Below are 19,769 nucleotides of genomic sequence, written 5' to 3'. Positions count from 1 at the left end.
GGTTTGCAAATATTTTCTCCCATTGAGTGGGCTGCTTTTTCACCTTCTTGATGAAGTCCTTTGAATCACAGAAGTGTTTAAGTTTGAGGAGGTCCCATTTATCCATGTTTTCTTTTGTTGCTCGTGCTTTTGGCGTTTATCCATCACCTACCGCCAGGTCTTGAAGATGTTTCCTTACTTTTTCTTCTAGGAACTTTATTGTACTTCCTTTTGAGTTAATTTTTGTATATTTTGTATATTGTGTGAGATAGGGGTCTTTCTTTCTTTCTTTTGGCTGTGGGTGTCCAGTTCTCCCAGCATCATTTGTTGAATAGACTGTCTGTCTCAGCTGGGTGGGTTTGACATGCTTGTCAGAAATCACTTGGCTATAGATGTGAGGGTCTGTTTCTGAACCATCAATTTGGTTCCATTGGTCTATGTGTCTATATGCCAGTCCCATGCTGCTTTTACCACTGTAGCTAGGCAGTATGATTTAAAGTCCGGAAGTGAGAGTCTTCCAACTTCACTTTTTCTTTTTAAGATGTTTCTGGCTATTTGGGCCCTCTTACCCTTCCAGATAAATTTGATTATTGTGTTTTTCATTTGTTTAAAAAATGCTGGTGGAATTTTTATTGGGATTGCATTGAATCTCTATATCAATTTGGGTAGAATTGACAGCTTAATGATATTTTCCAATCCATGAGCAAGCAATGCTCTTCCAATTATTTAGATCTTTTTTGATTTCTTTTAGCAATGCATTACAGTGTTCTGAATACAAGTTCTTCGCATCCTTGGTTAAGTTTATTCCTAAATATTTGATTCTTTTTGTTGCTATTGTAAATGGTATTTTTTTCCTGACTTCCTCCTCAGATTGAGCATTATTAGTGTATAGAAACACCACTGATTTTTGCATATTGATTTTGTGATCTGATACCCTACTGAAATCATTTATTAGTTCTAGCATCTTTGTTGTAGATTTTTTGGGAATTCCTAGATATAAAATCATATCATCTACAAATAGTGAAAGTTTTAATTCTTCCTTTCCAATTTGGATACCTTTTATATCTTTTTCTTGCCTGATTGCTCTAGCTAGAACCTCTTGCACTATATTGAACAACAGTGGTGACAGTGGACATCCTTTTCTTGTCTCTGATCTGAACGGGGAAGCTTTCAATCTTTCACCATTGAGTACAATGCTAGCTGTGGGTTTTTCATATATGGCTTTTATCATGTTGAGAAAGTTTCCTTCAATTCCTATTTTTTTGTAATATTTTTACCAAGAAAGGATGCTGTTATTTTTGTCATATGCATTTTCTGCATCAATTGATAAAATCATATGATTTTTCTTCTTTGATTTATTAATGTGGTATATTATGCTGATTGATTTTCTTGTTTTGAACCGCCCTTGCATGCCTGGTATAAAACATACTTGATTATGATGAATAATTCCTTTAATGTTTTGTTGGATTCAATTAGCAAGTATTTTATTGAGGATTTTTACATCTGTATTCATGAGAGAAATGGATTTGTAATTTTCTTTGTTTATAATATCTTTGTCTGGCTCTGGTATTGGAGTGATATTGGCTTCATAGAATGAGTTTGGTAATGTTGCTACTTGTTCAGCTTTTTGGAAGAACTTGAGTAAGACTGGTATTAAATCTTCTTTGAATGATTGGTAGAACTCACCTGTGAAACTGTCTGGTCATGGGCTTTTCATTTTGGGGAGCTGTTTAATGACTGTTTCAATCTCTTCACTTGTGATTGATTTGTTATGGTCTTCTCTTTCTTCTAGGGTCAGTGTAGGTTGTTCGTTCCTAGGAATTTTTCCATTTCATCTACGTTGTCTAGTTTTTTGGCATAAAGTTGTTTATAGTATCCTCTTATGATCTCTCTTATTTCTGTGGTGTTAGTAGTAGTGTTCCCCTTTTCATTTTTTATTTCATTTATTTGCATCTTTTCTCTTTTTTTCTTAGCCTAGGTGTAAGGGTCTAGATTTTGTTAATCTTCTTGAAGAACCAACTTTTGATTTAGTTAATTCTCTTTTGTTATTTTGTTCTCAATTTTATTTACTTCTGCTCTGATCGTCTTTCATTCCTTCTACTTGCTTTGGGATTAGTTTGCTGTTCTTTTCCTGGTTCCTCCAGGTGAGTCTCTAGGTCATTGATTTTAGCTCCTCTTTTTTTTTTAATAGTTTCATTCAGGGGAGTGACATGATCAGAACTGCATTTGGAACATAACTGATTTATTTTTATTAGGTTAGAAAGCATAACTTTTTTAAATCAATTTTTTAAAAAAACATTTATTTATTTTCCCCCCTTTCCCTCCTCCTGCCCTGCCGTTTTTGCTGTCTGTGTTGTCTTTTCTTCTCATTTTCTCTCTAGGATTCACCGGGATTTGATCCTAGGGACCTCTGATGGGGAGAGAGGTCCCCTGTCAATTGCATCACCTCAGTTCCTGGTCTCTGATGTGCTTTACCTTGACTCTCCCCTTCTCTCTCTCGGTGCGTCATCTCTTACTGCATGACTCACTCATGTGGGCACTGGCTCACCACATGGGCACTCACATGGGCATTCACGCTCATCACTCGGACACTCACACTCTCCATACCGGTAATTGCATGGGCACTAGCTTACCGTGCAGGCATGCTTTCTCTTCTTTTTCCTTTTTTAATGTAAGCATTGAGGGCTATAAATTTTCCTCTCAACACTGCCTATGTGGCATCCTCTAGGTTCTGATACTTTGTATTCTCCTTGTTGTTCCTCTTGAGATTTATTGATTTCTTTTGAAATTCCTTCTTTGACACACTGCTTATATAAGACTGTGTTGTGTAATCTCCATATATATGTGAGTTTTCCCTTTTTCTGCCGCTTGTTGATTTCCAACTTTATTCCTCTATGATCAGAGAAAGTGCTTTGTATGATTTAAATTTGGTGAATTTATCAAGATCTGCTTTGTGACCCAAGATATGATCTATCCTATAGAAACATCCATGAGCACTTAAAAAGAATGTACATACTGTTGTTTTGGGGTGCAGTGTTCTGTATATTTCTGTTAGATTTCGTCCATTGATCATATTATTCAGGCTCTCTGTTTCTTTATTGATTCTCTGCCCAGATGTTCTATCCAATGCTGAGAGTGGTGTATTGAAGTCTCCAGCTATTATTGTGGAGATGTCTATTTCTCTCTTCAGTTTTGCACCCTGGGTATTACAAGAAGAATTAACACCAATCCTGTTCAAATTCTTCCAAAATAAAGTGAAGATGTGGGACTACTTTCTAATTCATTCTGTGATACCAAGAGCACCCTAATGCCAAAGCCACAAAAACATACCACAAGAGGAAAGTGGATGTGGCTCAAGCGATTGGGCTCCCATCTACCATAGGGGAGGTCAAGGGTTCAATTCCTGGGGCTTCTTGGTGAAGGCAAGCTGGCTCGGGTGGCAAGCTGGCCTAAGCAGAGAGCTGGCACAGCAGGATGATACAGCAAAAAGAGATAACAGAGGAGAGACAACAAATGATGTAGCAGATCAGGGAGCTGAGGTGGCACAAGAGATTGATGACCTCTCTCCCACTCCGGAAGATCCTGGGACCAGTTCCTGTGCTACCTAAAGAGAAGACAAATGGACACAGAAGACCGCACAGCGAATGGACACAGAGCATACAATGGGGGTGGAGGGAATAAATCTTTAAAAAAATATATTATAAAAAATGTATATATATATATTACTATTAACCAAAGTATCTTACATTTGCTGTAATTTTCTCCCTACCCACCCTATTAATTTTTTAATAACATTTATTCATGAACATACATAAACAATAAGTGTATAGTAAAAGTTGTAAACTTACAAAGCAAACATGCATAACATCATACAGGGGTCCCATATATCAATCCACCACCAACACCTTGCGTTTTTGTAAGACATTTGTTATAAATTATGAAAGAATATCATCAAAATCGGCCCCCGCCCCACTCCCCCCATGGCTCCCTCATCTGTCTGCTTGTTGTGTCTGCTCGTCTTCTTTAGGAGGCACCAGTAACCGAAGCCGGGACCTATCATGTGGGAGACAGGTGCCCATCTGCTTGTGCCAAATTTGCTTCCTGCTTGTTCCATCAGTTTGTTGCATCTGCTTATCTTGCACTTTGTTGTACTGGGAACAGAACCTGGGACTTTCCATGTGGGAGGTGGGCACTCAACTGTTTGAGCCACATCCTCTCTCCTTTTTATAAGTTTTTAAAAGTAGATTTTGAAAAGTAAATTTTTTTATTTCTGTGAAGTCCTATTATTTATTTTGATATATGATTCATAGAGATTATAGGTGTTTCTTCAGCCCCTCTCTGTTCAGTTTTTTTTTCAAGTACTCTGGCCCCACAAATTCAAGCCACTTTGGTCTCCTTGAATTCTGTTCTCTCTCTTCAACTCAGGTAGACACCCCACTCTCACCCCCATATCTGTTTTGGTTCCCATTCCAGGTGCTGTACCCTGGAATTTCCTACCTGGTAATCTTAGGCCTAACCTTGGATTTTTTCCTTTTGTCTCAATCACACTCCTGCATTATCTTAACTGTTGTTAAAACTGGGTTAAAATCTAGTAGTACTATATGTCAACACAGCATTTAGAAAGCAGTTTGGCAGAGTCATCAAACGTATAATTAGTTTACTGTTTTAAGAAGGAGCGTATGCCTTATAGTTAGTGTTGCATTCAAATCCCACAACTATAAAATACTCATAGCCTTGGGAACATGATTTCCTGAAAGACTAGAGGAATTATTACTGGAGAAGAATATCACTTTTTCTTTTTTTTCTTCCTCCCCATCCCCACTATTTTTGCTGTCTATGTCCATTTGCTGTGTGATCTTCTATATCTATTTCTCTTTTTTTGTCTTCTCATTTTTCTCCTTTAGGATTCACCAGGATTTGATCCTTGGGACCTCTGATGTGGAAAGAGGTTCCCTGTCAATTGTACCGTTTCAGTTCCTGGTCTCTGCTGCACTTCCCCTTGACTCTCCCCTTTGTCTCTCTTTTGTTGCATCATCATCTTGCTGCATGACTCACTTGCGCGGGCACTCACATGGGCACTTGGCTCAGCACGTGGGTACTGGCTTGCCATGCAGGCACTCACGTGGGCACTCGGCTCACCACACAGGCACCCATGTGGGCCCTTGGCTCGCTTCATGGGCTTGCCATGAGGGCACTGGCTTGCCATGCAGGCATGCTTTCTCTTCTTTTTTTTTTTTTTCTTAACCAGGAGGCCCCAGGGATTGAACCCAGGTCCTCTCATGGTAGGCGGAGATCTTATCACTTGAGCCACATCCCTTTCCTGAGAAGAATATCACTTTTGTTTTTCATCTTGAAACAGGAGCATTAGGCTCTTCGATAGTATGCTAAATATGATGTGAACTCACCAAAGAGTCAACTCTGTTGTCTTAACTATGAAGACAATGAATTGTTAAAGTAGAAAGTTATGGTTCTGTATACCAGTTCTTTAGCACTTAAGCAAATAAAATTTAACTAGGGGAAAGTATTAGAAATAGCTGGTTGTTTGGTATGTTTTATGAAGGATTGCTGACATTATTGACACTTATTCAATATTAATTAACTCATTGTAGAAGACAGAATAGTTTTTCCATTGGCAAAAGCTAGGAATATTTTCCCATAGCCTGTCTGAAAAATTCCTTTGGCACTTGGTGGTGTCATTTTCATATTGAGTAGATTGGTGTGTTTATTCTTATGCCTTTGTTCATTTTTATGCTATTTGCCCGTAGAACAAACCCCAATTAAAGGACTGGCCTTTCCATTTAAGAGCATGTCACATGGGCTTCATTCCAAACGATGTTTTTATACCTAGTTTTTATAATACAAGCACTTTATCTCCTTCCTTTGAGATTAGGTTGAGTAATTATCTATGTGATATTTTCCCATAGCACATTTTCCCAATAGAAAGATCATCAGCTGGACTTCCTTGCAGTAGGAAAAAGTATATAATGAGATGTATAGAGTGAAACAAGTTACTTTTCTTCCATCTTTTTTTTCCCCTTAAATTTGTTTTTGCTTTTACTTGTATGGTTTGTCCTCGAAGAGGTAATAACCATGGGCATGCATGCCTGTATATCCTGGCAACATTTTTTTTTTTATTGAAGTATATCATTCATACATGATCCTGGCAACATTCTAAACCCGTAAATGAGAAGACTGTGTTGTATAGATCCAAGTAAGTATGTAGTTGGCCATTAAATCCCTCTTTTCCTTATGTTTCCACAGGAGTCTCCTCAAGATAGTGCTATTACCCGGGATATTAACCGCACATTCCCAGCCCATGACTACTTTAAGGACACAGGAGGAGATGGACAAGATTCCTTATATAAAATATGCAAGGTAGTTCATGTCCCCTCAAAAAAGGACCCAGGTTTGAGTGGTGGTACTCGTTCTCTGACATTATATAAAAAACAGCTACGAAGTGTAATTTGTATTTGGATCTTCACAAATGCAAAAAGGAGAAAAAAGACTGTAAGGTCAGAGATAACAACACAATTTTAGATTCATTTAAAAAAAAATTAAAATTGTAGGGTTTCTTTTCTCCTTTTAATTTAAGGATTTTCAGATGACAGTCCCCTGGTTCCACATTTACACTTTGAAAATTTGGTTTTATGTTAAAAGCCTCTGAATTCTGTTATAATTCTCTCTTATTCAATATTGTTAGTGATGAATTTGGCATCTGGGACACCATCCAACAGTGGGAAGTACTAATACCCATCCAGGTGGAATCTTAAACACTGCAGTATAATGAATAGTGGGAAATACTTATTTCTGTCACAGATCCGTATTTGAAAACTGTAAGGGAAATGGCAGCCTGTTCAATTTCAATAAACAATTTTTTAATAGATTTGGTACTTCAGAGTCACAGAGCTAAAAGTAGGAGTTGGGAACAGAGTTCCTCAATCTTCCTCTGTCCTCAGACTTGTCTTTAGTTGTCTCCCCCAAAACTAATCAAGTACTTACTAAGTATCTACTATGTAGTAATTATGGGCAAAGCATGAGACATGTCCTTAAGGAACTTACATAATATTGTTATGAAGGCAAAAGTAATTACTTGTTTTAGGGCAGGCTAGTGGTAAAGGATAGGCTTTCCAATAATAAACTGGATGCTTTAAATTTTAAGTACAGTTAAGAGTTTAGAGAAATATTTCTTGGGTTTAATTTAATTTTGCTATAGAATTACACAAACTTGTGATTTCTCTTTTAATCCTGCTCTCTGATCATCCTTTCTTAGCCACTTCTTAGTTGTACTTCCCACTTAAGTGACCATTCCAACTATTCCTCATTTACTACAAAATTTCCAGAAGGAAACCCTGTGCTCACTGCCTCTGGTTCCTCATTACATGCTCCTGACCTTACTGCTCTCTACTTTCTCATGATGATCTCTCTCTGCTCTTGACTTCTCCCTTTCCTGGTTATCCTCTTACGGCTCTTACTACTTACTGACTCCCTCATGAGTTTTTCTTTCTCCCTGGCTTTCAAACAGGCCTTCTCCTAGGTGCTCAGCCTATAGATACTTTTGTACGCTGTCTCCCTGGGTGATCCCTTCTACCTTCAATGCTTCAACTGCCAGCACTGTATAGATGTAACCAAGTAAACATTAGCTCAGGGCCTAAATTTCCAGCTGCCAGTTGGTCTGAATGCAAAAGTCTGTCAAGTGCATCAAACAAAACATGTCTAAAAAGGGAGTTCATTTAAATAAACCCATTTCATGAAATATGTCATATGTACACAAAAGTTGAATAGTATAATGAGTTCATCAGTATCCTCCATCAGATTCAGTGTTGGTCAGCATTTTGCTACAGTTCTATTCTTTTTTTTAAATGTCTCTCCACTTACACCCCTGCACCCCCCCACCCCCCCACTCCCTCCGTTGTCTTCTCTCTGTGTCCATTCACTATGTATTCTTTTGTGTCCACTTGCATTCTTGTTAGTGGCACTGGGCACCAGAAATCTGTGTCTCTTTTCGTTGTGTCATCTTACTGCGTCAGCTCTCCATATGTGTGGCACCACTCCTGGGCAGGCTGCGTTTTTTTTAGCATGAGGCAGCTCTCCTTGTGGGGCGCACTCTGTGTGCACGTCAGCACTGCGCATGGTCCAGCTCACCACATGGGTCAGGAGGTCCTGAGTTTGAACCCTGGACCTCCCATATGGTAGGTGGATGCTCTACCAGTTGAGTCAAATCCGCTTCCCGCTTCATCTATTCTTTTTCTTTTTCTTGAAGTAATTTAAGGCAAATTTCAGACATCATGATCCTAAATTATTTATTATGTATCTCTAAAAAATAGAGATCATAAATAACAATGATTTCATTATCCATTTAGCAAAATTAATTAAAAAAATTTTTTTTGAAGATGCTTTCGATTGCACAAATGTTACATGAAAAATATAGGAGATTCCCCATATGCCCACTCCTCCACCTCCCAACTTTCCCACATTAACAACATTTTTCATTAGTGTGATACATTTGTTACAATTGATAAACACATACTGAAGCATTGCTACTAACTGTGGACTATGGTTTACATTATAGTTTACACTCTGCCCCACACAATTTTATGTGTTATAAAAAGAGTATAATGGCCTGTAACCATCATTGTAGTGTCATGCAGGACAATTCCAGTGTCCCCAAAATGCCCCATGTTGCACCTGTTCTTCCCTTTCTCTCCCTTCAGAATCTGTGGTGGCTACTGCCTTTATATCAGTAATAAAAGTTCTTCCATTGCTAGACTAATAATGTCTATAATAGAATAGTAATAAGTCTGCTTTAGTCCACTGTTTATTCCCCAATCTTGAAGCTTTGGGGATGGTGATGCCCACTCTTCTTTCTAATTGAGAAGGGGCTTAGATCCCATGGGGCAGAGATGGATGAAACTATCTTGCTTGCAGTTTAGACACACACTATTCCTTGGGCTGGGTTTTGTCCATCATTATCTCCTTGTTAGTTGTCCTGGGTGAGTCCAATGAAGTGGAGAATAGGTGTACAACTCTGCTGAGATTCAGATTCAGGGCTCAACTGGCACATGAACGGACCAAAGATTTAAGTATCTGGGACATACATATATTTAACAAGAATAGTGCTAATTATAGGTTCAAAGAAAAGGGGCAGAAGAGTCATGTGTAGGGAAACTATAAATGAGTCTTACTCTGTTACAGTGGGTAGCATAAATTCCAAAGTAAGGCCCACTGTCAGGGTGCTGAATTCCAGAGCTTGTCTTTCCTACTTATAGTGTCTGGATGTCTCTAGAGCTCTAAGGAGCCTGGATGTTTGAAGCACGGTTTACTCTGGTAGTCAATGAGATCCTGCTGAGTTGTGCATAAGTGTAATCTCTGGAATGACCTTCTGACTCACTCTGAAATCTCTTTATCCTTAAAAATTCATTTGTATTTCGTATTTTCCCCCTTTTGGTCAAGTTCTTTTTCCAGATGTATTGCTAATTGGCGCTTGTGAATAATCCAGGGGTTATTCACAAGTGCCAGGGAGGCTCATCACTGGGAGTCATGTCCCACAAGGGGGGTGGTGGTGGAAGGTATTGCATTTATATGCTCAGTTTGACTTAGAGAGGGGCCACATTTGAGCAACAAGAGGCTTTCAGGAGGTAACTCTTACGCAATATAATACTAGGCTAAGTTTCAGTTTCACAAGAAAAGGTCCATAAGTACAATCATCAATATCAAGGGCCTGGAATAATGGTCTGTGTTCCTTCACTAAGCACTGCCCATGTACTTGAGGGATTTTTGCTGTTTCTTTTAGCGCAAGGGTTCTTAACTGGCAGTCCACAGACCCTTGATTTCAGGGATCTGTGAGCTTGAATTGAGAAACATTAACTCATCTTTATTTTTTCTGACATCTAAGTGAAATCTAGCATTTCCTTCACTTACGAATGTATGCAATAAATTGCAGTGGTATTCATTTCATATCACATTACAGTTGTTGCATGTCTCAAAAAATCGCTTACACTCATCCATACTTCAGAATTACAGTAGTCATTAGATCTGACGTTAGTTGAGTATTCTAAAACTATCTGCCTCTACATTTTGAGAAGGGGTCCATGGTTTTCACTTGACTGGCAAAGGCATCATGGAACAAAAAAGGTTAAGAACCCTTGTATTAGAGACTGTAGCAGGACTCCACAGAATAGGAATTCAATATTCTTTTTTTTTTTTTTAAAGATGTATTTATTTATTTAATTCCCCCCCCTCCCCTGGTTGTTTGTTCTTGGTGTCTATTTGCTGCGTCTTGTTTCTTTGTCCCCTTCTGTTGTCATCAGCGGCACGGGAAGTGTGGGCGGCGCCATTCCTGGGCAGGCTGCTCTTTCTTTTCACGCTGGGCGGCTTTCCTCACAGGTGCACTCCTTGCGTGTGGGGCTCCCCCACACAGGGGACACCCTTGTGTGGCACGGCACTCCTTGCGCACATCAGCACTGCGCATGGCCAGCTCCACACGGGTCAAGGAGGCCCGGGGTTTGAACCGCGGACCTCCCATATGGTAGACGGACGCCCTAACCACTGGGCCAAAGTCCGTTTCCCTCAATATTCTTTTGATAACAGTAATTCTTTTAATACCATCCAATAGTCACACCATATTTTGATTTCCCTAAATATCTTCTTTTGTCCCCTCCCTCTCCCCTGCCCTGCTATTTTTTGGTGTCTGTGTTCATTCACTGTGTGATCTTCTGTGTCTGTCTTTCTTTTTGTCTTCTCATCTTTCTCCTCTAGGATTCACTGGGATTCGATCCTGGGGACCTCTGGTGTGGAGAGAGGTTCCCTGTCAGTTGCACCACCTCAGTTCCTGGTGTCTGCTGCACTTCACCCTTCATCTCTCTTTTGTTCCTTCATCATCTTGCTGCATGACTCCCTTGTGCAGGCAGTGGCTCACCACATGGGCACTTAGCTTGCCATGTAGACACTCGGCTTGCCACATGGGCATTCAGCTTGCTGCGTGGGCACTTGGCTCATCACATGGGCACTCTGCTCACCACGTGGGCACTCAGTTCACCACACAGGCACCCATGTGGGCATTCAGTTTGCCATGCAGCCACTTGGTTCACCACATGGCACTTGGCTCACCATGCAGACTCCTAGCTCAACATGTGGACTCCCAGCTCGCCACACGGGCACCGGCTCACCACACAAGCACACTTTCTCTTCTTCTTTTTCAACAGGAGGCCCCAGAGATCAAACCCAGGTCCTCCCACATGATAGGCAGAGGCCCTATCACCTGAGCCACATCTGCTTTCCCCTGAATGTCTTTAGTTTATTTTTTTAAAGATTTATTTTTTTCCCCCTTCCCCTCCTCCCGCTCTGCTGTTTTTGCTGTCTGTATTGTCTTCTCTTCTCATTTTCTCTCCTCTAGGATTCACTGGGATTCGATCCTGGGGACCTCTGATATGGAGAGAGATCCTTGTAAATTGCACCACCTCAGTTCCTGGTTTCTGCTGTGCTTCATCTTGACTCTTTACTTACCTCTCTTTTGTTGTGTCATCATTTTGCTGCATGACTCACTTGTGCAGGCACTGGCCACGTGCACTTATCATGCGGACACTCGGGTGGGCACTGGCTCTCCATGTGGGCATGTTTTCTCTTCTTCTTTTTCACCAGGAGGCCCCAGGAATTGATCCCAGGTCCTCCCATACGGTAGGCAGAAGCTCTTATCATTTGAGCCACATCCACTTCCCCCTAATGTCTTTTATACACTTAGTTAGAATTGGGATCCAGCAAGGTACACATTATATTGAGTTGTTACATCTCTTTTTGAAAAAGCCTTCCTTTCCCCCACCCCAAGTACTTCTCTGTCAGTTTTCAGCTCTTTCCTTTGGTCCATTGAGTTTGACAGGATTGAAGTCTCTTACAACTGGTTCTTCCCTCTCTGATCACTGCCCTGGTCCAGGCCTGTATCAAATGTGGGTTGCACTTTTAGAAACACTGCCTTGCGTTCGTCTCCCTGCCCTTAGGTTCTAACTTGTTTCTTACTTCCTCTGTGTTATTCCCAGAATTGCATCACATCAGTTTGCACCACAAAAATCTTTAGTGCTGCCAGGTAACGCATAGGAAGAAATCAAAACTCCGTAACTTGTTTTCGGATCCTACGTACCTCAGCTTAACATTCAAGGAATTTTGTAACTTTTTTTTTTTCTTTCAAGAATTTACCATGGATTGAACCCGGGACCTTGTACATAGGAAGCAGGTGCTCAACCACTGAGCTACATCTGCTCCCCATTTTGTAATATAACTTGGATTATCTCTTGCTGCTTCTCTCACAATTATTTTATGCTACAGGTACATTGAACTCACTATATCATGGTTCATGTACTTGTCTAATTTCCCCTGCTGAATTCTTAAGTTTTCAATGGCAGGAATAATTTCTTATGTATATTAGCATCTGTATCACTTGGCTTAGTATCTGCCTTATAGTAGAGCATGTTAAATGTGAATGAATTGATGAAGTACTGCCTCTTCCCCCTTATTTCATTGCAGCCCCATGAACCTTATATTCCAAACATTTCCTAATATTACTGTACCTTCATGTGTCTGCAGAATCCCTTAAGCTTTTCCATTAGCCTGAAAAACATGCTCCCCTCTATTCTCCACCTATCGAAATTCAGTACATTTTCACCCTAGCACCTAATTGATTAAGCCATGTCTTAGATTCCTAGGGCCACTTCAACAAAGTAGCACAAATGGATGATTTATAACAGAAACATTTATTGAGTCAAACTTTTGGAGGCTAGAGTTCCCAAATCAAGGAATAGGCAGGGCCATGCTTCTTCTGAAATCTGTAGGGTTCTGGTGGTGGCTTGCCTGCAATTCATAGCATTCTTTGACTTGTGACATAACTCAATCTCTGCTTCTGTCACATGGGTGTCTTTTTCTCTTGCCTGTGTCCGATTTATTCTTCTTCTAGGGATATCAATCATATGCTTAAAATTCAGTTCAACTGCAATTCAGTTCACCCTCATCTTAACTAATAACATTTTAAAAAATCCTTTTTTCCAAATGGGGTCATATGTATGGGCCTGGGAGTTAGGGCTGGAACATCTTTTTGGGGGGCATAATTCAAAACAACCCATGTACTGAGCACTTGACATGAGATGACTGAATAAGAAGAATACATTGATTGGTGAGATAAATACTCATGATTATTCTCATCCAACAAATACAGAATGTAAGTAATGTGCCCAAAATTCAGACCTAAATATAAGCAAATGTGAGATTTGAACCCAAACCTGACTAAAGATTATGCTCTTTCTTAACCAGCAAACTGTTGATTGATACCTTCAAAAATATTGCCAAACCTCTTTCCAAAGAGCTATGTTGGCATATATTACCACTAGTTTTTTAATGTTGTCTTAACATTACTATTGGCATTTGTTGGTTTTTACTAATTTGTTAGGTGTAACATGGTGCCTCATTGTGTCATAAATATATAATTTCTAAAGCCCTCTATGCTCATCTTGTCTTTGGAAAAGTTTATGTTTCTCTGGTCCTATGATCCTCTCATCAGATAGGCATTGATGAAATCTGGGATATAATGAGATTATATTGAATTCCACCTGAATTTCTGAAAGTATCGTTATAATACATATACTTTAAAAAGCTATAGTTGCACCAAAAGCAATTGATAAAATTCTATATATGTATTAATTTAATAATGTATTAACCATTAAGCATCACATGTGCCTAAATGATCTGAATTCTGAACATACCCAATTCTATATTGATTTTGTTGAACACAGAGGAACCTTGACACAGAAAATAAATGGAGATAAAGGGAGATTTATCAGAAATAAATTTGTCAAACAGGGAATAACATCTTGAAGCTATAGAAATTTTCCCCTTCCACCACAGTTTACATGAGAACTATGAATGTTAATCATAAAACAGGGCTCTGAAAACAACTAAAGAACCAAAGAGCAAAGCATGAGGAATGTGGGATGTCAATATTCTATAAAAGATAATGTTCTGAGGAGATGGGTAGTAATCATTTGCTGCCAAGAAAAATACAGAGTAAGAATTCCATGGTTTCAGAGTAATCCCTCTTATCAGAAAAGTTATTACTGGCATTGTGGAAAGAATTGTATTTTGTTGTCTTTGCCAGAAGTCTTTTTCCCAGAAAGAAAAATGAATAACATTTACAGTGTTTAGTGAGTACCTGGTACGTGTGAGTGAGGTGTTGGCTAGGACATCACCCCAACCTTAAAGTTGACAGTCTGGTAGAGAAGATGGACATTTAAATAGGCAAAGGAAAGAAATAATAAAGATTAGAACAGAAGTAAGTGAAATTGAGACAAAATAATAAGAGAATCAACAAAACCAAAAGTTGGTTCTTTGAGATCAACAAAATCAATCTACAAACCCTTAACTAGACTGACAAAAATGTAGAGAAGATGCAAATAAATAAAATAAGAAATGAGGTGGGTATTATAACCACTGACCTGGCAGAAATAAGATATATAAGAAATAAGATATATAAGAGGATACCATGAACAGCATGCCCCATAAGTGGACAATGTAGATGAAATGGACAAATTCCTAGAAACACATGAACAACCTACTCTGACCCTAGAAGAAATAGAAAACCTTAAACCATCAGAAGCAGAGAGAGATTGAAATAGTCATCAAAAACCTTCCAAAGATGAAAAGCCCGGGACCAGATAGCTTCAGAGATGAATTCTACCAGTCAAAGACAGTCCAACACCAATATTGCTCAAACTTTCCCTAAACATTGAACAGGAAAGAAGGCTACCAAACTCATTCTATGAAGCCAGCATCACCCTAATAGCAAAACCAGTTAAAAATACTACAAAGAGAGAAATTTAGAGACCAAATTCTTTAATAAATATAGATGCAAAAATCCACAACAAAGTACTTGCAAACAGAATTCAAAAGCACATGAAAGAATTATAAACCACGATTAAGTGATTTTATCCCAGGTATACAAGTTTTTTAATACAAGAAAATGAATTAGTGTAGTAAACCATATTAATAAATTGAAGAAGAAAAATCACATGATCCTCTTGATTGATGCAGAAAAGGAATATTTGACAAAATATAGCATCCTTTCTTGATTAAAAAAAAACATGTCAAAAGATAGAAGGAAACTTTCAACATGTTAAAATGCAGATCTGAAAAACCTAAGCTAGCATTGTACTCAATGGTGAAAGACTGAAAGCTTTCCTGCTGACAAGAACAACACAAGGATGCCCACTATCGCCACTGTTACTCAGTATTGTGCTGAAGTTCTAGCTAGATCAGTTAGGCTACAGAAGTAAAAGGCACCCAAATAGGAGGGGAAGAAATAAAACTTTCACTATTTGCTGATGTTATGATCCTATATCTAGAAAACCCTGGAAAATCCACAACAAAGCTACTAGAACTAATAGACAATTTCAGCAAAGTGGCTGGATACAAGATTAATATGCAAAAATTAGTACCATTTCTCTACACTACTGATGAGCAATATGAGGAGGAAATCAGAAAAAAAATTGCATTAGTAATAGCAACTAAAAAAATAGGAATAAACTTAACCAAGGACATAAAGGACCTATATTCAGAAAACTGCAAAACATCACTAAAAAAAATCAAAGAAGACTTAAATAAATGGAGAGATATTTGATGTTCCTGAACTGGAAGACTAAATATCGTTAAGATGTCAGTTCTTCCTAAACAGATTTACAGATTCAATGGAATCCCAATAAAAATCCCAACAGCCTGTTTTAAAGAAATGTCAAAGCCAATTAGCAAATTTATGTGGAAGTGTAAGGTGCCCCAAATAGCCAAAAATGTCTTTACGAAAGAACAAAGTTGGAGGACTCTTACTTCCAGACTTTAAAGGTTATTACTTAGTTGCAGTGGTGAAAAATAGCATGGTACTGGCATAAAGATAAGTCAACCAGTGGAACTGAATCAAAAACTCACAAATAGATCCTCACATCTACAGTCAAGTGATTTTTGATAAGGCTGTCAAGCCCACCCAGGTGGGTGTCCTTTTTCAGATATCCCAGGCAGAGGGAACAGCATGAGCAAAGACAAAGCGATATGGGAACCTTTTTTAGTGCTAAAATAGTTTTGTTTAACCTTCCCCACCTCTTGCTCATAGTTCTATTTAATTTTGTAAGTTAAAAAAAAAATGGGATTGGAAGAAATGTTGGCATCATTCACTGACCATCAAAATGCTACAATGGAGTGTGGGTAGCATCCACCAGGCCTCTGTGTTCGAATCCCTATAGGACAACCAACCCACAAATGACTACATTCATTTTCACCTCTTGTGATTTTTTCCACCCCCCAGGCTTATTCTGTGTATGATGAAGAGATTGGCTATTGCCAAGGCCAGTCATTTCTTGCTGCTGTGCTGCTGCTTCATGTGAGTAGTTAGGTCTCTCTTGTAACCTACACATGGCCTACTTCAGCTTACACTAGCCTTACATTTGAGCATGGTTTAGCCAGACTCTGTCTTGAATTTTAATTCCTTATCTGGAAGCTTTTTCCTTAACTTTTAATGTCATCATGGAAGAGAAACATGGTGAGAATAAATAGCAGTGTTGAAAACAGTAAAAATATAGACTTCATTTTTATTACTAGAGAGTAGACTTTAGTCTTGGTTGGACCCTTGGGACATTTTATCTTCACTAAAGTAGCCACTTTCATTAATATTTGTTTGGGGATATATGTATTGGGGTGGGAAAAAGGCAGAGAAGTTAACTTCTTTAGTGCCATTTTATCCATTCATTCATTCATTCACTCATTCAGCAAAGACTTTGTCCCTCCAACTTTTTGATTTTGGAAACTTTTAGATCTGCAGAAAGTTGGAAAAAATGTACAGTGAATACCCATATATTCTTCACTTAATCTGCCATTTAATATTTTTATATATTTTCTCTTTTTTTCTCTCTACCCCTCTTTCTCCTTTTTCTCTCTCTAGACACATACACACAATTTTTAATTGAGCCATTTGAATGTAAATAACAAGTATCACAATATTCACTCTGAAATACTTGAGCATTTATTTCCTAAGGACAAGGGCAATCTGCAGCATAAGCAAAATACCACAGTCACATCCAAGAAATTCCATATTGATTCAGTAATGTCTGATACACAATCGACATTCAGTTTTTCCCAATTGTCCAAGTAAAGTCCTTTATAGCTTTTTTCCTCACCAAGGTCCAGTCACGATTCAAATTGGTTCTCATTTCTCTTTATTCTTTTTTACTCTAAAATAAACCCTTGCCTTTCTATATATTTTATGCCATTGACAGTTTTAAAAAATTCAGACCAGTTAACTTGTAAAATGTCCCATGTTCTTTTGATTTGTCAATGGTTTCCTCCTAATTATACTCTGGTTAAAATGCTTAGCAAAAATAGCACACACATGATGCCAGCAAAGACGTTTTGAGTACCTATTACATCTCTACTGTCCTGAAGATCAGAGGAAGAAGATAGGCATGGTCTCAGTCTTCATGGATATAGAGCTAGTAAAGTTGACTTATCTTTAAGCAGATAATCACCAAGTAACTCAATATTAATGTCAGTGGTGCTATGAAAGTATAGTAAAAAATGGGATGCAAGATTATAACAAAGTAGCTTCTATTGCCTGAAGAGCTGGGAAGATGCTTCCGGGGGGTGGGGAGGGGGGTCCTTTATGGTGAACCCTGTAAAGTGAATGAGAGAGGTACACGTTCTCTTTCGTTCTTTTTTTTTTTTAATCATTTAACATTTTCAACATTGTTTTTGGCAATAAAACTTTTACAGGCAAAAGAGTGGAGAACAGAGCATTACCAGCCAAGAGAGTAGCACAATATATAGAAGCCCTGAAATGGGGAAGAACTTGGAAGGAACTGAAAGAAGGAAAGTATGACAGGGGCATCATAAGTGATGAGGAGTAGGAGAGGGAGCTACAGAGGTAAACAAGGACCAGCTTTGGAAGCTGGGTGAAGGTGTCTGGATTTTGTTTTCTTAAGCAAGGGAAGGTTTTGAAGGTTTTTGGGCCATTTTTTATAGGTTGCAATGTAACTAAAACAAAAAACACTTTGTATTTTCTCACTGCTATCCTAGCTTGGTGGTGTTTGTAGGCATGTAAAAATATGACCAAGCTATGATTTAATAAAGAGGGAAAGTTTTTAATTTTTTTTCATCAGATTTTATATCTCAACCTCACAAGCCTGTCTAGTTTGTCTTTGTTCTCAATTTCAGACCAAGGACATTTATCCCAATTTAAGTATCACAACCCCTTGAAATTGGGTTTCCTGATCAAATTCATAGTGTATTGTTTACTTTGCAGTGTTACTGTTGTCTGGATAGCATCGGTTACCTGGCAGTGTCATCAGTTAGGATAGTCATTTATTTCATAGTAAAGGAAGAGAGGATGTCTAACATTAGAAATGCCACCCTGGGTCAGTCCAAGTCTCCCTCTGCTTGTAGGACAGTGCTATTGCCTTCTATGAGAAAGACCTCAAGATCTGGTTCTTTCTCCCAAATATCCTTACCTTTCCAGTAACAATCTGCTAGGTTTCTCTCATTTATTGATCTAATTTGTTCTTTAGCCCTGGTTTATTCCCAGTGATTTCTGCTCAGCCTACCTCCATATTCTTGATTCACAGAAGTCCACCCACCTTCTTAACTTGTTTGAAGAGTTGCTACATTCACACCAAGCCTTAAATAATATTCCCAGCATCCTTTTTTTTTTTTAAACCAGACATCTTGCTAGGTTTATAGGGAAGTATTTTTCCATAAAGTGATGGAGGATGTAAGTATTATAAATGGGTAACACCAAATACAGAAGGTGAAATAGGGCTTTTGTAGTACGTAGTACTTTGTGTTATTGCAAACTTATCTATTGCTTAGAATGTGACATTCTTCTGTAACTAGCTATGTTTTTAACAACAACGGCGGGGGTGGGCGCGGGGAACAGTTTTACTAGAATGAAACAGCAGCTGAGGGAAGTAATATGATTTAAGAAAAGCCTCATGACAATTTGGGAAAGAACCTTTATGTTATACACTTGTTGTTCTTGACTATTCTGACTCATCCCAAACCCTACGCTCCCTCCATAAGCCTGTTCCTGACTCCCTTAGCAGACTCAGTCTCTCCTGCCTGTGTTCTCACTGATCTCTCCACCTAATTCATATTACAGTTATATACTAGTTATATGGGAAGCTCCTTGAAGACAAGAACAGTGTCTGACACAGAATAGGCATCATTAAATATTTGTTGGTTGAGTGAATGAATGTTACAAAAACAACCACAGGCCCAGGTTGCTGCTACTACTAAATTTTCTGGTATCCAGATAAGACAACAGAAGGAAGAATTTAATATACTAAGAAAACATCTATACATGTTTTGTCATTTTTTTCTCCATTCCCTGTTACAGATGCCAGAAGAACAGGCATTCAGTGTTCTGGTCAAGATCATGTTTGACTATGGTCTCAGGGAACTTTTCAAGCAAAATTTTGAAGATTTGCATTGTAAATTTTACCAGTTGGAGCGCCTCATGCAGGTAAAAAGGGAAACCAGCCTACATTTGACAAAGAGTATAGAACTGAGAGAACTGAATTAATGAAACGGTGCCAGGAAGCAATTGTGATTGCCTTTGCCATCCATGGTAAAGACAGTTTTTTGTTGTTGTCATTTTTGGGGGGCCATAACTATGTGTTGGTGGTTCCAAGATTAATAAGGTATGAACTTGATGGGTATGAGCTGGGTTTTAATCTTAAAAACACCGGGAAGAGATGTGGATGTGGTGCAGGTGATTGGGC

At 38.7% G+C, this 19,769-nt stretch overlaps 1 protein-coding gene across 9 annotated transcripts in view; it reads left to right on the top strand.

The window, feature by feature from the left end:
* The window catches only part of RABGAP1 (RAB GTPase activating protein 1), a 206,333-nt gene that overhangs the window by 156,411 nt on the left and 30,153 nt on the right, over positions 1–19,769 (top strand). For 6 of the 9 annotated variants that reach the window (XR_002797731.3, XR_002797732.2, XM_071217010.1 and 3 more), the window contains 3 exons: positions 6,241–6,354; positions 16,307–16,381; positions 19,385–19,510. Coding sequence is in view for 7 of the 9 variants with exons in the window: in XM_071217010.1 (XP_071073111.1) it covers positions 6,241–6,354; positions 16,307–16,381; positions 19,385–19,510 (315 nt within the window). In the remaining 2 variants the exon portion in view is untranslated. The remainder of the gene's footprint in view (positions 1–6,240; positions 6,355–16,306; positions 16,382–19,384; positions 19,511–19,769) is intronic. The other 3 variants (XM_071217011.1, XM_058302409.1, XM_071217012.1) reach the window with 1 other exon arrangement.

Source organism: Dasypus novemcinctus, chromosome 8 (genome assembly GCF_030445035.2).
Source record: "Dasypus novemcinctus isolate mDasNov1 chromosome 8, mDasNov1.1.hap2, whole genome shotgun sequence".
Lineage (NCBI taxonomy): Eukaryota > Metazoa > Chordata > Mammalia > Cingulata > Dasypodidae > Dasypus > Dasypus novemcinctus.
This window is presented reverse-complemented; position numbering and strand designations above follow the sequence as displayed.